The sequence below is a fragment of the Trematomus bernacchii genome, unplaced genomic scaffold (assembly GCF_902827165.1).
Source record: "Trematomus bernacchii unplaced genomic scaffold, fTreBer1.1, whole genome shotgun sequence".
NCBI lineage: Eukaryota > Metazoa > Chordata > Actinopteri > Perciformes > Nototheniidae > Trematomus > Trematomus bernacchii.
The window spans coordinates 7,572-24,604 of record NW_022987494.1 but is presented as its reverse complement, the minus strand read 5'-3'; the positions used below and the strand labels follow the sequence as shown (position 1 = coordinate 24,604).

General features: G+C 41.9%; 1 protein-coding gene across 1 annotated transcript; it reads right to left on the bottom strand.

Annotated features, from left to right (window-relative positions):
- Window positions 1-1,378: 1,378 nt before the first annotated feature.
- Window positions 1,379-12,140, bottom strand: LOC117499076 (transportin-3; the record flags this gene model as incomplete). Its single annotated transcript, XM_034151363.1, is given in 9 exon segments — window positions 1,379-1,486; window positions 1,654-1,800; window positions 1,905-2,043; window positions 2,125-2,300; window positions 2,474-2,617; window positions 2,700-2,856; window positions 2,983-3,056; window positions 9,968-10,168; window positions 11,872-12,140. Coding segments are annotated over 9 exon segments (1,263 nt in total), but the record flags the coding sequence as incomplete, so codon positions are not given.
- Between the last annotated feature and the right edge of the window lie 4,893 nt (window positions 12,141-17,033).

The window sequence follows — 17,033 nt, the reverse complement described above, 5'->3', positions numbered from 1 at the left end:
GGTACAGAAACAGAGCAGGAGGTACAGAACATAGCAGGAGGTACAGACAGAGCAGGAGGTACAGAACAGCAGGGAGACATAACATAGTAGAGGTACATAACAAGCAGGAGGTACAGAACAGAGTAGGAGGTACGAACAAGCATGAGGTACAGAACAGATAGGTGTACAGAACAGAGCAGGAGGTACAGAACAGAGCAGGAGGTACAGAACAGAGCAGGAGGTACAGAACAGAGCAGGAGGTACAGAACAGAGGAGGTACAGAACGGAGTAGGAGGTACAGAACATCTTTAGAGCAGGAGGTACAGAACAGAGCAGGAGGTACAGAACAGAGTAGGAGGTACAGAACAGAGCAGGAGGTACAGAACGGAGTAGGAGGTACAGAACGGAGCAGGAGTTACAGAACAGAGCAGGAGTTACAGAACAGAGCAGGAGGTACAGAACAGAGTAGGAGGTACAGAACAGAGTAGGAGGTACAGAACAGAGTAGGAGGTACAGAACAGAGCAGGAGGTACAGACAGCGGCAGGAGGTACGGGGTACAGAACAGAGCAGGAGGTACAGAAACAGAAGCTAGGAGGTACAGAACAGAGTAGGAGGTACCAGAACAGAGCAGGAGGTACAGAACAGAGCACGGAGGTACAGAAGCAGAGCAGGAGGACAGAACGGAGTAGGAGGTACAGAACGGAGCAGGAGTTACAGAACGGAGCAGGAGTTACAGAACAGAGCAGGAGGTACAGAACAGAGTAGGAGAGGTACAGAACATCTTTAGAGCAGGAGGTACAGAACATCTTTAGAGCAGGAGGAACGGAGTAGGAGGTACAGAACAGAGCAGGAGGTACAGAACATCTTTAGAGCAGGAGGAACGGAGTAGGAGGTACAGAACAGAGCAGGAGGTACAGAACATCTTTAGAGCAGGAGGAACGGAGTAGGAGGTACAGAACAGAGCAGGAGGTACAGAACATCTTTAGAGCAGGAGGAACGGAGTAGGAGGTACAGAACAGAGCAGGAGGTACAGAACAGAGCAGGAGGTACAGAACAGAGTAGGAGGTACAGAACATCTTTAGAGCAGGAGGAACGGAGTAGGAGGTACAGAACAGAGCAGGAGGTACAGAACATCTTTAGAGCAGGAGGAACGGAGTAGGAGGTACAGAACAGAGCAGGAGGTACAGAACAGAGCAGGAGGTACAGAACATCTTTAGAGCAGGAGGTACAGAACAGAGTAGGAGGTACAGAACAGAGTAGGAGGTACAGAACAGAGTAGGAGGTACAGAACAGAGTAGGAGGTACAGAACAGAGTAGGAGGTACAGAACAGAGTAGGAGGTACAGAACAGAGCAGGAGGTACAGAACAGAGTAGGAGGTACAGCACTGTTTCAGTTACCTGAGAGAAACACTCCATGGATCCAACCAGAAAAATGACGTCTTTGACGAGGTCAGAGACTCTCATCCTGAACTCTCCAAAATCATCCGTATCCTCCGGGATCCCCTCCTGTTGGGTCAGAGTTACACAACCAGAGAATTCACAATTACCCACAACCAAGGAACAGAACCAAAACGACTGAAGTGTCTAATCCAGACTAAAGACCGTTTCTCTTGACCCTACGCATGGTTCTTAAACCGGAAGTGGAGGATCAGAGGTAGTTCTGATGGACTCACGTGGTCTGGGTCCAGCTGACAGTGTCGGGCCAAACAGTGCAGAAGTCGCTGGATGTACGGTCTGAAGATGGTGTGAAGAGCGGCATCGTTTATTTTATACAGATGTTCTCCGAGTCGGTACCAGAAGTTAAAGGAGATCTCCACCACCTGTATCAGAACAGAGACCCAAATGTAAAAACGAAGGATAGAACTGAGAATGTAATGACATTTGAACGCACCGTGAAACTGTGATTTTATTGGTGTATTTGTACCTCGTATTGCGGGTGTCCTGCACAGATCAGCAGCAGCTCCAGGGTCCGCAGGTCTCCCATCCCCTGGCCCGGACTCCGGACTGTGGTCTCCAGGAAGGTCTCGCAGAGCTCGGTGAAGATCCGGCAGTAGTTCAGGACTCTGAAGAAAGAGGTCAGAGTGAGTGGGGCTGATGGGGCTGGTTCTAAGCACAATCAGAATCAGTTTCCAGTTGGTCCTCACTTGTCCAGGTCTTCCCGAGCCACCGCCATGTGGTACGCCGTCTCCAGCGTCAGTACACCCTGGAAGAGCTGCAGGGCCAGACCCATGTTGGTGTCAACATTTTCGATGGCGTACAGCGCCGAGCAGACGCAGTCAGACGCCGCCTCGTGGAGGTTTGTGGAGGTTTCATCCCTCTGCTGTGAAACACAGAAGCAACATGTCCGTTAGAGACAGGACCAACGGACCCATCAGGAGCTTTATCTTCTGAATCCACCACAGCCTTTCTGTATGTAAACGTCTTTAATGGACATCCAACAGGAAGCACACGTTTCCAGGGGGTTCAGAGATTAGGGTTATCAGTGTTACTCACCAGGACTTGGAAGAGGACCATGAGCAGCTGGTTCCCGGCCATGAAATTGCTGTCCAGGACTCCCAGGTTGAACCAGCTCCCCAGACAGCGAAACACTTTAATCAGCATCTTCTCCTCCGTGCCCGCCTTCTCCACACAGGAAGTCTGAAACAAACCCAGCAGGGGGGTTAGCGCGAGTCTGACACTATATTTAAACAAAGTATATATATATATATATATTACTGACCAGCAGCGTGACCACGGTGCTGGAGTAGTACGCCAGGTCTTCGATGATTTCCGTCCTCCGGTTGGCTCCGATCCTCAGAGAGCGGCTGTGGACCTCCTCCGGCAGAACGGTGAGGATCTCTATGAGGAAGGGCATCGAGCTGATGTCATTGTTGTACCTGGGAGGGGGGGGGGATACGGACAGGTGAGTCAGGACACGCCTTCTTACAGGTCAACATTAGTGCAGGTGAAGTTTGTGTTATCTTTGTGTTATCTTTCTGCTGTGAAGTCGTGTGAATTCTTACTTTTCTATGAGTGTGTGAACACATCCCTTCCAGGAGGCCATCTGGAGAGCCAGATCTGCGATAGCTAGAGCCAGCTGAGGAATAGCAGAATAAAGACATCAGGAAAGAGGTTCAGAGACACTTTGATTAACTGGATAAAGACATCAGGAAAGAGGTTCAGAGACACTTTGATTAACTGGATAAAGACATCAGGAAAGAGGTTCAGAGACACTTTGATTAACTGGATAAAGACATCAGGAAAGAGGTCCAGAGACACTTTGATTAACTGGATAAAGACATCAGGAAAGAGGTCCAGAGACACTTTGATTAACTGGATAAAGACATCAGGAAAGAGGTTCAGAGACACTTTGATTAACTGGATAAAGACATCAGGAAAGAGGTCCAGAGACACTTTGATTAACTGGATAAAGACATCAGGAAAGAGGTTCAGAGACACTTTGACCTGTAGAGGAACTAGTTATCTGTTACCTGTAGAGGAACTAGTTATATGTTACCTGTAGAGGAACTAGTTATCTGTTACTTGTAGAGGAACTAGTTATCTGTTACCTGTAGAGGAACTAGTTATCTGTTACCTGTAGAGGAACTAGTTATCTGTTACCTGTAGAGGAACTAGTTATCTGTTACCTGTAGAGGAACTAGTTATCTGTTACCTGTAGAGGAACTAGTTATCTGTTACCTGTAGAGGAACTAGTTATCTGTTACCTGTAGAGGAACTAGTTATCTGTTACCTGTAGAGGAACTAGTTATCTGTTACCTGTAGAGGAACTAGTTATCTGTTACTTGTAGAGGAACTAGTTATCTGTTACCTGTAGAGGAACTAGTTATCTGTTACCTGTAGAGGAACTAGTTATCTGTTACTTGTAGAGGAACTAGTTATCTGTTACCTGTAGAGGAACTAGTTATCTGTTACCTGTAGAGGAACTAGTTATCTGTTACCTGTAGAGGGACTAGTTATCTGTTACCTGTAGAGGAACTAGTTATCTTTACCTGTAGAGGAACTAGTTATCTTTACCTGTAGAGGAACTAGTTATCTGTTACTTGTAGAGGAACTAGTTATCTGTTACCTGTAGAGGAACTAGTTATCTTTACCTGTAGAGGAACTAGTTATCTTTACCTGTAGAGGAACTAGTTATCTGTTACCTGTAGAGGGACTAGTTATCTGTTACCTGTAGAGGAACTAGTTATCTTTACCTGTAGAGGAACTAGTTATCTGTTACCTGTAGAGGAACTAGTTATATGTTACTTGTAGAGGAACTAGTTATCTGTTACCTGTAGAGGAACTAGTTATCTTTACCTGTAGAGGAACTAGTTATCTTTACCTGTAGAGGAACTAGTTATCTTTACCTGTAGAGGAACTAGTTATCTTTACCTGTAGAGGAACTAGTTATCTGTTACCTGTAGAGGAACTAGTTATCTTTACCTGTAGAGGAACTAGTTATCTTTACCTGTAGAGGAACTAGTTATCTGTTACTTGTAGAGGAACTAGTTATCTGTTACCTGTAGAGGAACTAGTTATCTTTACCTGTAGAGGAACTAGTTATCTGTTACCTGTAGAGGAACTAGTTATATGTTACTTGTAGAGGAACTAGTTATCTGTTACCTGTAGAGGAACTAGTTATCTTTACCTGTAGAGGAACTAGTTATCTTTACCTGTAGAGGAACTAGTTATCTTTACCTGTAGAGGAACTAGTTATCTTTACCTGTAGAGGAACTAGTTATCTGTTACCTGTAGAGGAACTAGTTATCTTTACCTGTAGAGGAACTAGTTATCTGTTACCTGTAGAGGAACTAGTTATCTTCTGTTGAACTATTCTGTACTGTAGAGGAACTAGTTATCTTTACCTGTAGACAGTTATCTGTTCTTGTGAGGAACTAGTTATCTGTTACCTGTAGAGGAACTAGTTATTCTGTTACTTGTAGAGGAACTAGTTATCTGTTACCTGTAGAGGAACTAGTTTATCTTTACCTGTAGAGGAACTAGTTATCTTGACCTGTAGAGGAACTAGTTATCTTGACCTGTAGAGGAACTAGTTATCTGTTACCTGTAGAGGAACTAGTTATCTGTTACCTGTAGAGGAACTAGTTATCTTTACCTGTAGAGGAACTAGTTATCTGTTACCTGTAGAGGAACTAGTTATCTTTTACCTGTAGAGGAACTAGTTATCTGTTACCTGTAGAGGAACTAGTTATCTGTTACCTGTAGAGGAACTAGTTATCTGTTACCTGTAGAGGAACTAGTTATCTGTTACCTGTAGAGGAACTAGTTATCTGTTACTTGTAGAGGAACTAGTTATCTGTTACTTGTAGAGGAACTAGTTATCTGTTACCTGTAGAGGAACTAGTTATCTTTACCTGTAGAGGCAACCTAGTTTATCTGTTACCTGTAGAGAACTAGTTATCTGTTAACCTTAGAGGAACTAGTTATCGTTACCTGTAGAGGCAACTAGTTATCTTGAACCTGTAAGAGGAACTAGTTATCTGTTACCTGTAGAGGAACTAGTTTAGCTTTACCGGTAGAGGAAGCTAGTTATCTGTTACGTGGAGAGGAACTAGTTGATCTGTTACCTGTAGAGTAAACTAGGATTATCTGTTACCTGTTAGAGGAACTAGTTATCTGTTAACCTGTAGAAGGAACTAGTTATCTTACCTGTAAGGAAGCAAAAAAAAAAAAAAAAGTATCTGTTAAAAAAAAAAAAAGCCTGTAGAGGAAAAAAAAAAAAATAGTTATCTGTTACCTGTAGAGGAACTAGTTATCTGTTAACCTGGAGAGGAACTAGTTATCGTTACCTGTCGAGGAACTAGTTATCTGTTACCTGTAGAGGAACTAGTTATCTGTTACCTGTAGAGGAACTAGTTATCTTTTCCCTGTAGAGGAACTAGTTATCTTTACCTGTAGAGGAACTAGTTATCTGTTACCTGGAGAGGACGAGTTATCGTTACCTGTAGAGGAACTAGTTATCTGTATACCTGTAGAAGGAACTAGTTAATCTGTTAACCTGTAAGAGGAACAGTTATCTGTGTACCATGTAGAGGAACTAGTTATCTGTTACCTTGTAGAGGAACTAGTTATCTGTTACGCATGTAAGAGGAACTAGGTTATCTTTACCTGTAGAGGGAACTAGTTATCGTTACCATGTAGAGGAACTAGTTATCTGTTAACCTGTAGAGGAACTAGGTTATATGTTACCTGTAGAGGAACTAGTTATCTGTTACCTGTAGAGGAACTAAGTATCTGTTACCTGTAGAGGGACAACTAGTTATCTGTTACCCTGTAGCAGGAACTAGGTATCTAGTTACCTTGTAGTAGAACTGTTACTGTTACCTGGTAGAGGAACTAGTTTTATCTTTACCATGTAGAAGGGAAAGCTAGTTATCATGTTACCCTGTTAGAGGGAACTAGTTATCTGTTTACCATGTAGAGGAACTATTTATCTGTTTACTAGTAGACAGGAACTAGTTATCTGTTACCTGTAGAGGAACTAGTTATATGTTACCTGTAGAGGAACTAGTTATCTGTTACTTGTAGAGGAACTAGTTATCTTTACCTGTAGAGGAACTAGTTATCTTTTACCAGTAGAGGAACTAGTTATCTGTTACCTGTAGAGGAACTAGTTATCTGTTACCTGTAGAGGAACTAGTTATCTGTTACTTGTAGAGGAACTAGTTATCTGTTACCTGTAGAGGAACTAGTTATATGTTACCTGTAGAGGAACTAGTTATCTGTTACTTGTAGAGGAACTAGTTATCTTTACCTGTAGAGGAACTAGTTATCTTTACCTGTAGAGGAACTAGTTATCTGTTACCTGTAGAGGAACTAGTTATCTGTTACTTGTAGAGGAACTAGTTATCTTTACCTGTAGAGGCACTAGTTATCTGTTACCTGTAGAGGAACTAGTTATCTTTACCTGTAGAGGAACTAGTTATCTGTTACTTGTAGAGGAACTAGTTATCTTTACCTGTAGAGGAACTAGTTATCTGTTACTTGTAGAGGAACTAGTTATCTGTTACCTGTAGAGGAACTAGTTATCTGTTACCTGTAGAGGAACTAGTTATCTTTACCAGTAGAGGAACTAGTTATCTGTTACCTGTAGAGGAACTAGTTATCTTTACCTGTAGAGGCACTAGTTATCTGTTACCTGTAGAGGAACTAGTTATCTTTACCTGTAGAGGAACTAGTTATCTTGACCTGTAGAGGGACTAGTTATCTTTACCTGTAGAGGAACTAGTTATCTGTTACTTGTAGAGGAACTAGTTATCTTTACCTGTAGAGGAACTAGTTATCTGTTACCTGTAGAGGAACTAGTTATCTGTTACCTGTAGAGGAACTAGTTATCTGTTACTTGTAGAGGAACTAGTTATCTGTTACCTGTAGAGGAACTAGTTATCTGTTACCTGTAGAGGAACTAGTTATCTGTTACCTGGAGAGGAACTAGTTATCTTTACCTGTAGAGGAACTAGTTATATGTTACCTGTAGAGGAACTAGTTATCTGTTACCTGTAGAGGAACTAGTTATCTTTACCAGTAGAGGAACTAGTTATCTGTTACCTGTAGAGGAACTAGTTATCTTTACCAGTAGAGGAACTAGTTATCTGTTACCTGTAGAGGAACTAGTTATCTTTACCAGTAGAGGAACTAGTTATCTGTTACCTGTAGAGGAACTAGTTATATGTTACCTGTAGAGGAACTAGTTATCTTTACTTGTAGAGGAACTAGTTATCTGTTACCTGTAGAGGGACTAGTTATCTGTTACCTGTAGAGGAACTAGTTATCTGTTACCTGTAGAGGAACTAGTTATCTGTTACCTGTAGAGGAACTAGTTATCTTTACCTGTAGAGGAACTAGTTATCTGTTACCTGTAGAGGGACTAGTTATCTGTTACCAGTAGAGGAACTAGTTATCTGTTACCAGTAGAGGAACTAGTTATCTGTTACTTGTAGAGGAACTAGTTATCTGTTACTTGTAGAGGAACTAGTTATCTTTACCTGTAGAGGAACTAGTTATCTGTTACTTGTAGAGGAACTAGTTATCTTTACCTGTAGAGGAACTAGTTATCTGTTACCTGTAGAGGAACTAGTTATCTGTTACCTGTAGAGGAACTAGTTATCTGTTACCTGTAGAGGAACTAGTTATCTGTTACCTGTAGAGGAACTAGTTATCTGTTACCTGTAGAGGAACTAGTTATCTGTTACCTGTAGAGGAACTAGTTATCTTTACCTGTAGAGGAACTAGTTATCTGTTACCTGTAGAGGAACTAGTTATCTGTTACCTGTAGAGGAACTAGTTATCTGTTACCTGTAGAGGAACTAGTTATCTTGACCTGTAGAGGAACTAGTTATCTTGACCTGTAGAGGGACTAGTTATCTGTTACCTGTAGAGGAACTAGTTATCTTGACCTGTAGAGGAACTAGTTATCTTGACCTGTAGAGGAACTAGTTATCTTGACCTGTAGAGGAACTAGTTATCTGTTACCTGTAGAGGAACTAGTTATCTTGACCTGTAGAGGGACTAGTTATCTTTACCTGTAGAGGAACTAGTTATCTTGACCTGTAGAGGGACTAGTTATCTTGACCTGTAGAGGGACTAGTTATCTTGACCTGTAGAGGGACTACTTATCTTGACCTGTAGAGGGACTAGTTATCTTTACCTGTAGAGGAACTAGTTATCTTGACCTGTAGAGGAACTAGTTATCTTGACCTGTAAAGGAACTAGTTATCTTGACCTGTAGAGGGACTAGTTATCTTTACCTGTAGAGGAACTAGTTATCTTGACCTGTAGAGGAACTAGTTATCTTGACCTGTAGAGGAACTAGTTATCTTGACCTGTAGAGGAACTAGTTATCTGTTACCTGTAGAGGAACTAGTTATCTGTTACCTGTAGAGGAACTAGTTATCTTTACCTGTAGAGGAACTAGTTATCTGTTACCTGTAGAGGAACTAGTTATCTTGACCTGTAGAGGAACTAGTTATCTTGACCTGTAGAGGAACTAGTTATCTGTTACCTGTAGAGGAACTAGTTATCTGTAGAGGAACTAGTTATCTGTTACCTGTAGAGGAACTAGTTATCTGTTACCTGTAGAGGAACTAGTTATCTGTTACCTGTAGAGGAACTAGTTATCTGTTACCTGTAGAGGAACTAGTTATCTGTTACCTGTAGAGGAACTAGTTATCTTGACCTGTAGAGGAACTAGTTATCTGTTACCTGTAGAGGAACTAGTTATCTGTAGAGGAACTAGTTATCTGTTACCTGTAGAGGAACTAGTTATCTGTTACCTGTAGAGGAACTAGTTATCTGTTACCTGTAGAGGAACTAGTTATCTGTTACCTGTAGAGGAACTAGTTATCTGTTACCTGTAGAGGAACTAGTTATCTTTACCTGTAGAGGAACTAGTTATCTGTTACCTGTAGAGGAACTAGTTATCTTGACCTGTAGAGGAACTAGTTATCTGTTACCTTTAGAGGAACTAGTTATCTGTTACCTGTAGAGGAACTAGTTATCTGTTACCTGTAGAGGAACTAGTTATCTTGACCAGTAGAGGAACTAGTTATCTGTTACCAGTAGAGGAACTAGTTATCTGTTACCTGTAGAGGAACTAGTTATCTGTTACCAGTAGAGGAACTAGTTATCTGTTACCTGTAGAGGAACTAGTTATCTTTACCTGTAGAGGAACTAGTTATCTTGACCTGTAGAGGAACTAGTTATCTTGACCTGTAGAGGAACTAGTTATCTGTTACCTGTAGAGGAACTAGTTATCTTGACCTGTAGAGGAACTAGTTATCTGTTACCTGTAGAGGAACTAGTTATCTTTACCTGTAGAGGAACTAGTTATCTTGACCTGTAGAGGAACTAGTTATCTTGACATGTAGAGGAACTAGTTATCTTGACCTGTAGAGGAACTAGTTATCTTTACCTGTAGAGGAACTAGTTATCTTGACCAGTAGAGGAACTAGTTATCTGTTACCTGTAGAGGAACTAGTTATCTGTTACCTGTGTGACGATGATGGGCGACAGGTCTTTGAGGTTCTGGATGTGGGTCAGCAGAGAGTCTCGCAGTGCATTGTGGGTCTCGGGGGGAAGCTCGTAGAAGGACGTCTGGATCTTCATCTTCATGGTCTGAGCAGCGAAGTAACAAGACTCCACGTCCTGCTTCAGCTGCAGCAACTGGTCCGCGATCTCCCAGGCGTACATCTGCGGGACAGGAAGTGATGTCATCAACACAGCAGCTTTTGTCTCTGCACCATAAGCAGCTAAAGCCCTGTTTTATTATTACACACACATGTATATATATATATATATATATATATATATATATTATATAGAGTACAAACACAAGAGCCGTTCAAAATAAAATGATGGTTTAAACATCTCATGCAGGGTGTTCTTGTTCTGTGGTTTCACAAGAGGCTGACCCTGTATCAACAGAACCACGTTGTGTTTCCATTAAGCCCCGCCCCCATATTTAAACATCTAATCCGCTGCCTCTCATTGGCTCAGTCTAATGAATGGAGGAGGCTGTGCAGGTACAGCTCTATCTACCTGTGCAGGTACAGCTGTATCTACCTGTGCAGGTACAGCTCTATCTACCTGTGCAGGTACAGCTGTATCTACCTGTGCAGGTACAGCTCTATCTACCTGTGCAGGTACAGCTCTATCTACCTGTGCAGGTACAGCTGTATCTACCTGTGCAGGTACAGCTGACTGTAAACAAATCATGTGATGTTTGTTGATGATGTGTCACAGTGCTGTTGGTCACACACCAACACACAGCAGGTAGGAGTTACCTGAGTGACTAAAGATAGAAACAGGAAGTGGTTTGAGCCCCGCCCTGAAACAAACTGCCCCTCAGCTGCCTCAGTATTATTATTATTATTGTTGTTATTATTGATTCATTTTCCAACATGAGCAGTTCATAGTTATATTTACAGTATATCAGATGTTCAGGGTTCTTCAGAGACAGAGCCTACTACCTTTACCTGTGTGATGATATTATGAATCTTTCATTAACCAACACGTGTAACTGTTTAATCAGCGCGTCTCTCAGAAATCTATGGGTGGAGAGTCTGGTTTTTAACATGTGAGTTATTAACATGCGAGTTATTAACATGCGAGTTATTAACATGTCTTTCCGAGGAGCTGCAGAATCTTTACTGCTAACAAAGCTAACAAGCTATATTTGGCTGTGATAACTTTACTGACTGACACCATACATGCTAACAGAGCTAACAGATCTAACAAGCTATCTTTAGCTGTGATAACTTAACTGACTGACACCAGACATGCTAACGTGCTAACAGGCTATCTTTAGCTGTGTTAACTTTACTGACTGACACCAGACATGCTAACAAAGCTAACATGCTAGTAGGCCCGCTGAACTCCTCAGAGACCGGAACCTCGGACAGAAACTCGGATCTAAACTGCAGTAAATCACGTTAACAAGCCGCCTCCATGATGTTCCTGGCAGCAGCGAACAGCTAACAGTGATCTGTATATGCAGCCTGTGTGGTCCATTCATTTAGCTTAGCTTAGCTCTGATGCTAGCGGCTCTGAGCTGCGCACTTCGGATCCTCCGGTCTCTCTACCGGACCAGAGGAACCACAGAAACCCGGTCCGATTGCCCGGAATAGACCCTCCTCCCGGTCCTCACTGGTCTCTGGGTCTAACCCTCTAGTCCATGTTTCCGCATGTTTCAGCACGTTTTCTCGGTTTCTTCACCCCCCCCCCTCCCCTCCCCTCCCCTCCCCCGGTTGATTTCCCCGGTGTGTCTCTCTGCAGCTAGCCCTCTCGTTTCCCCGCAGTTTCTCTCTCGTGTCCCCGGTCCTCCCCCCGGTCCTCCCCCCGGTCCTCTCCCCTCTCCCCGGTTAGTCTCCCCTCTCCCCCCGGTCCTCTCTTACCGATCTCTGCAGCTCCCCCAGCCACACGGAGGCCCTCTCTTTCCCCGCCGGGTCCGGGTCGTGGTACAGGGCCTGCACCGCCTGGAACACCAGGGTCAGGTTGGGCTTACCCTCCATGTTCTGTATCTGTCTGTATATATTTATATAAAACAGATGAATGTATTATTATTATTCTCTCAGAACTACACGGTGACGACCGCCATCTCACAGGCTTCCCGCGTGCAACCGCGAACTCGTCCCCACAGGAAACACAGACAGGAACATTAGTTCCGCCCTGTGTTTCCCACCGGAGAGTTAACGCATAGCTTCTCAAAAATAAAGTTAATCTGATATGTTTATGGATTAAAAATGACCAGAGAAAGGGTATTAATGAACATACCCGGCAGGTACAGCTGTAGCTACATGTGCAGGTACAGCTCTATCTACCTGTGCAGGTACAGCTGACTGACGGTCTGCAGTCATTCTCTACATCTGTTTATGGATACAATATTACCAGAGAATGTGTATTAATGAACAAAGGGTGTGACCAGTTCCTTAAGTGCAGAGGGTTAGAAGTACTCAGACCTGGTACTTTAGTAAAGGTAGAAGTACTCAGATATTGTACTTTAATAAAGGTAGAAGTAGGCTACTCAGATATTGTACTTTAGTAAAGGTAGAAGTACTCAGATATTGTACTTTAATAAAGGTAGAAGTACTCAGACCTGGTACTTTAGTATAAGTAGAAATACTCGCATGCTGTGGTTTTATTAAATGTGCCAACTGCTAGGACTGTCTTAGGGAAGATAGCATTTAGATGAGCAGCTCCTCTGTCTTGGAACAGTCTGCAAATGAAATGGAAACTGAGCAATCTGGTGCCACTAAATGTTTTGAAAGCTCGGTTGGATGCTACTCAATCGGAAGCTGTTGGTACCTGTTCATGTGGATAGTTATGTAAACTGTAATCCCTGTAATGATGCTGTATGATGTCCTTTTGTTGTTCTGTTTATGTTTTTATGTTTCATGTGGAACCTACTTGAGCAGAGGCCTGTACTACGAAGCTGGATTTTCGCTTAGCCGGCTAAATTCAGGGAAATCTCGGGCTTTCCGGTCCTACGACGCTGGTTCTCTTTTTAGCAGGCTAGATTTCCATGGTAACTTATGCTGAGCGGCAAACCTGCTCCGGAGCAGGTTAGGTGGCAGGCTAAGAGATCAACTCAGTGAAAGCACCGCCTGCTGACCAATCAGAGCTCCGTGTGCGGAGTTTAAAGATCAAGTCATATTACAGGAGAGAGGAAATACAGAAAAACTGCCGTTGCAGGAAAGACTGCCGTGAAAATTAATAGAATATCCCCTCCCATCTTCAGAGCAATCTGACTATTATAATATTAGCGTTAAGAAAGCTTACTTAAATATCTGCCACGACATAAGTAACCGGATCAGAGTAACATTAAGTACAGTCCGCGGCACTGTGAGTGCAGACGTCGATGTGAGTGCAGACGTCGATGTGTCCCATTATCATTCATATCATATCACATCATATCACATCATAATGTATCATATATTTCCTTATCTGAGTCAGCTTCTTGAGCCGTATCTGGCCGTGCAACACTCACAGTGTCACATACTGTATGCAGAAGTATTATTTTAAGCAACACATTAAGTTGACGAAACACTCGAGTCAAATGTAATTAAAGTCAGATCGTGTCTTAGACGGGGCAGTGATTTCATAAACCTGTTAATGTACGCATTCAAACACTTTCTCTGTTACCAGCTGTATTCACCTTGCAGGTGCAGCTATGTGGCTTTGATCCTGGATAAAGTGTTTAAGTCATGGATGTTTAAAGTTTAACTTCTTCATATTTGACTAATATTAAAGTTCACTTTTCATTCAGGAAGTATGACGCTGCGCTGTCAGTACGCTTGTCCATGTTTGTGATTGGTCGAATGCTCCAGATACCACCCCTTTCATGTGAACGCGCACCTAACTAGATAGGACACGGCTGGCTTGAGCGATCCACTTGATAACCGGCGTCGTAGGACAGTTTAGCGCCAGCGCGTATGTTTTGGCTTAGGCCAACCGGCTAACTCCAACATATCCAGGTTAGGTTGAACCAGCTTCGTAGTACAGGCCTCAGGTCTCCCTTGAAAAAGAGATCAATGATCTCAATGGGATACACCTGGATAAATAAAGGTTTGAAATGAAATGAACTCAGATATTGATATATCGCAGGTCTCCCTTGAAAAAGAAATCGTTGATCTCAATGGGATTTTTCACCTGGTTAAATAAAGGCTACAAACAAACAAACAAACAATTGTACTTTAGTATAAGTAGAAATACTCAGATATTGTACTTTAATAAAGGTAGAAGTACTCAGACCTGGTACTTGAGTACAAATTGAAGTAAGATTCAAGATTCAAGGCTTTTATTGTCATGTGTTCAGCAGCTACAGTGTAGATATGTCGATGAAGATCTGAGGTCACAGGCTCCTCCAGCAGAACAACACAATAACACAGATACAATAGTGCAAGTAAATACAATTAAATAGAATACAATAGAAATAGTGCAGAATAGTCTATATACAAGTAATTGGAATATTGATATATATAAGTTGCAAACAGGTGAATGTTATGGATGTCAGTGGGATGAAGCTGTCCCTGAGTCTGGAGGTTTTAGTCCGGATGCTGCGGTACCGCCTGCCAGACGGCAGCAGACAGAACAGTTTGTGGCTGGGGTGATGGGGGTCTTTTGTAATCCTGAGGGCTTTCTTCCTGAGCCGCTGGGAGTAAAGGTCCTCCATGGATGATCATGTGCTGTGCAGTTTTCACCACCCTCTGTAAAGCCTTACGATTGAGGGCGGTGCAGCTGCCGTACCAGGTAATCAGTATTGTACTTTAAGCCTTACTCAAGTAAAAGTAGAAAAGTATTCTCATCAAAATATAGTTAAAGTAGCGACAGTAAAAGTAGTCATTGTGCAGATTGGTCCATTTCAGAATAATGTATATTTAATTTAATTTCATTTCATTTTTATTTGTCCCGCTCATGGTACGCAAAACCAAATGTACATTTGCCAACAAAACATGTCTCTACAAACCATTGAGCGAAAAGGAGCAGGGAGAAGAAAACAATCTGATAGGCCCCGCCCCTTCCTAGGAAAAACACAATAAATACAAATAGATGGTCTGCCCTTCATAATCATTTTCTTTCACAGCCAAACATAACAGTATCTTAGGATACTAAGAGAAACACAAAAAATACTTATTTCCCACTTGACGGTTAACGGAAAGAAACAAAACAACAACAAAAAACAACAACACCAAAACATCACATGTATAAGGAAAAGTAAAAGTGCAACACCCTCATCTGAGTCCTACTGGAGAAGAAGGTGGAAAGCGGCGCATAATAATAATAATAACAACAATTAATAATAACAATAATAACAATAATAATAACAATGGGACCTGCAAATAAAGAACAGACATCACATCAAAGACATCAAACATATTTAGCAATGCAGGACCAGAGTACATTATTCACATTCTGCTTCATACAGTCCCATCTTTCTTCATTTATACCATTTCTTTAACTGAAAAATACAATTCTTCAGATCCTTCTGTTGAGAATTCCACCATTGTACACCAACCACCGAAATACACATTTGCTTAAGAGTAGTCCTTGCATAAGGATGCTTAAAATGTAATGTCCTTCTGTGGTCTTCCTTGTCTGATCCAAAAACAAACAGCTGTTGTAAATACCCTGGTAACATTCTGCTTGTTGCCCTGAGCATTACTGATGATGTGTCAGCTATCTCTTTGAGTTTCAAGAGTCCTGACTTAAAAACAGTCCGTTGGTGTGTTCTCTTGAATCAGCTTTATGAATTATTCTTACTGCTCTTTTCTGTGATATTGACAATGGCTTTATGTTGCTCATATACGTGTTGCCCCACACTTCTATAGAGTAAATAAAACATGGCAAAATGAGTGAACAGTACAGCATCCTCAATGCAATCCAGCAAATACTTTGCCTTGTTGAGAACAGAAGTATTCCTAGACACTTTGGTTTTAACATGTGCTATGTGTGATTTCCACGTCAGGTGATCATCCAGCGTCACACCTAAACATCGACATTCAGAAATTCAATAGAAACTCCATCAATGGACAGTGAAATGTTTTCATCTTTTTTTCCATTAGCAAAAACCATAAACTTCGTTTTATTCAAATTTAGGATTAACTTATTTTCATCAAACGATCTTTTAAGTTTGACCATTTCATGTCCAATACACTTTGCTAAAATGTTTAAATCATCTCCTGAACAAAATAAATTGGTGTCGTCTGCAAACAACACAAATTGCAATAATGTTGATGTTTCACATGTCATTGATGTACAAAATAAAAAGTTTAGGCCCTAAACCCGAGCCCTGTGGGACACCACATTCTGTTCATACACTACGATGTACTACCAGCTAATTCTACATATTGTTGTCTGTTATCTAAATAACTTTTAACCAATCTAGAACTACTCCTCTCACACCGTATCTATGTCATTTAGAAATCAATAGGTAATGGTCTGTAGTTAGTAAAGTGTGAAAGCAAGGACACTGGTCTGTAGTTAGTAAAGTGTGAAAGGCAAGTAGTAGTAAGGTGAAGCAAGGACACTGGTCTGTAGTTAGTAAAGTGTGAAAGCAAGGACACTGGTCTGTAGTTAGTAAAGTGTGAAAGCAAGGACACTGGTCTGTAGTTAGTAAAGTGTGAAAGCAAGGACACTGATTACAAGTACATTAGATGCGCCGGTGAAGATGGCCGCATCGTCTTTGTGCTCCTCTCCAACTTTGCCCATTTTCGTATTTTGTACATATTTCTTTTACTTTTGCCGTTTTACTTTTAACATGGTTCGCAACATGCTAGCCGACCGCACCTACTCTGCCATACAATATAGCAGAGAGGAACTTTTCCAATTGCGAAACTTCGTGGACAATATTAACCCTCCGACAGACAATGGAGATTCACCATGGCTACCTGTTGCTGTTCTACCTGAGAGACGCAAGAAGAAGACAAAGCGGGGATGCCGGGCCGGGTTGCTGGTCAGACTGAGAAAACGTGAGAATCGGCCCCCTCTTCCGAGTATTCTTCTGGCTAATGTTCAATCCATTGAAAATAAGCTAGATGAACTCAGAAGCCGGATTGCT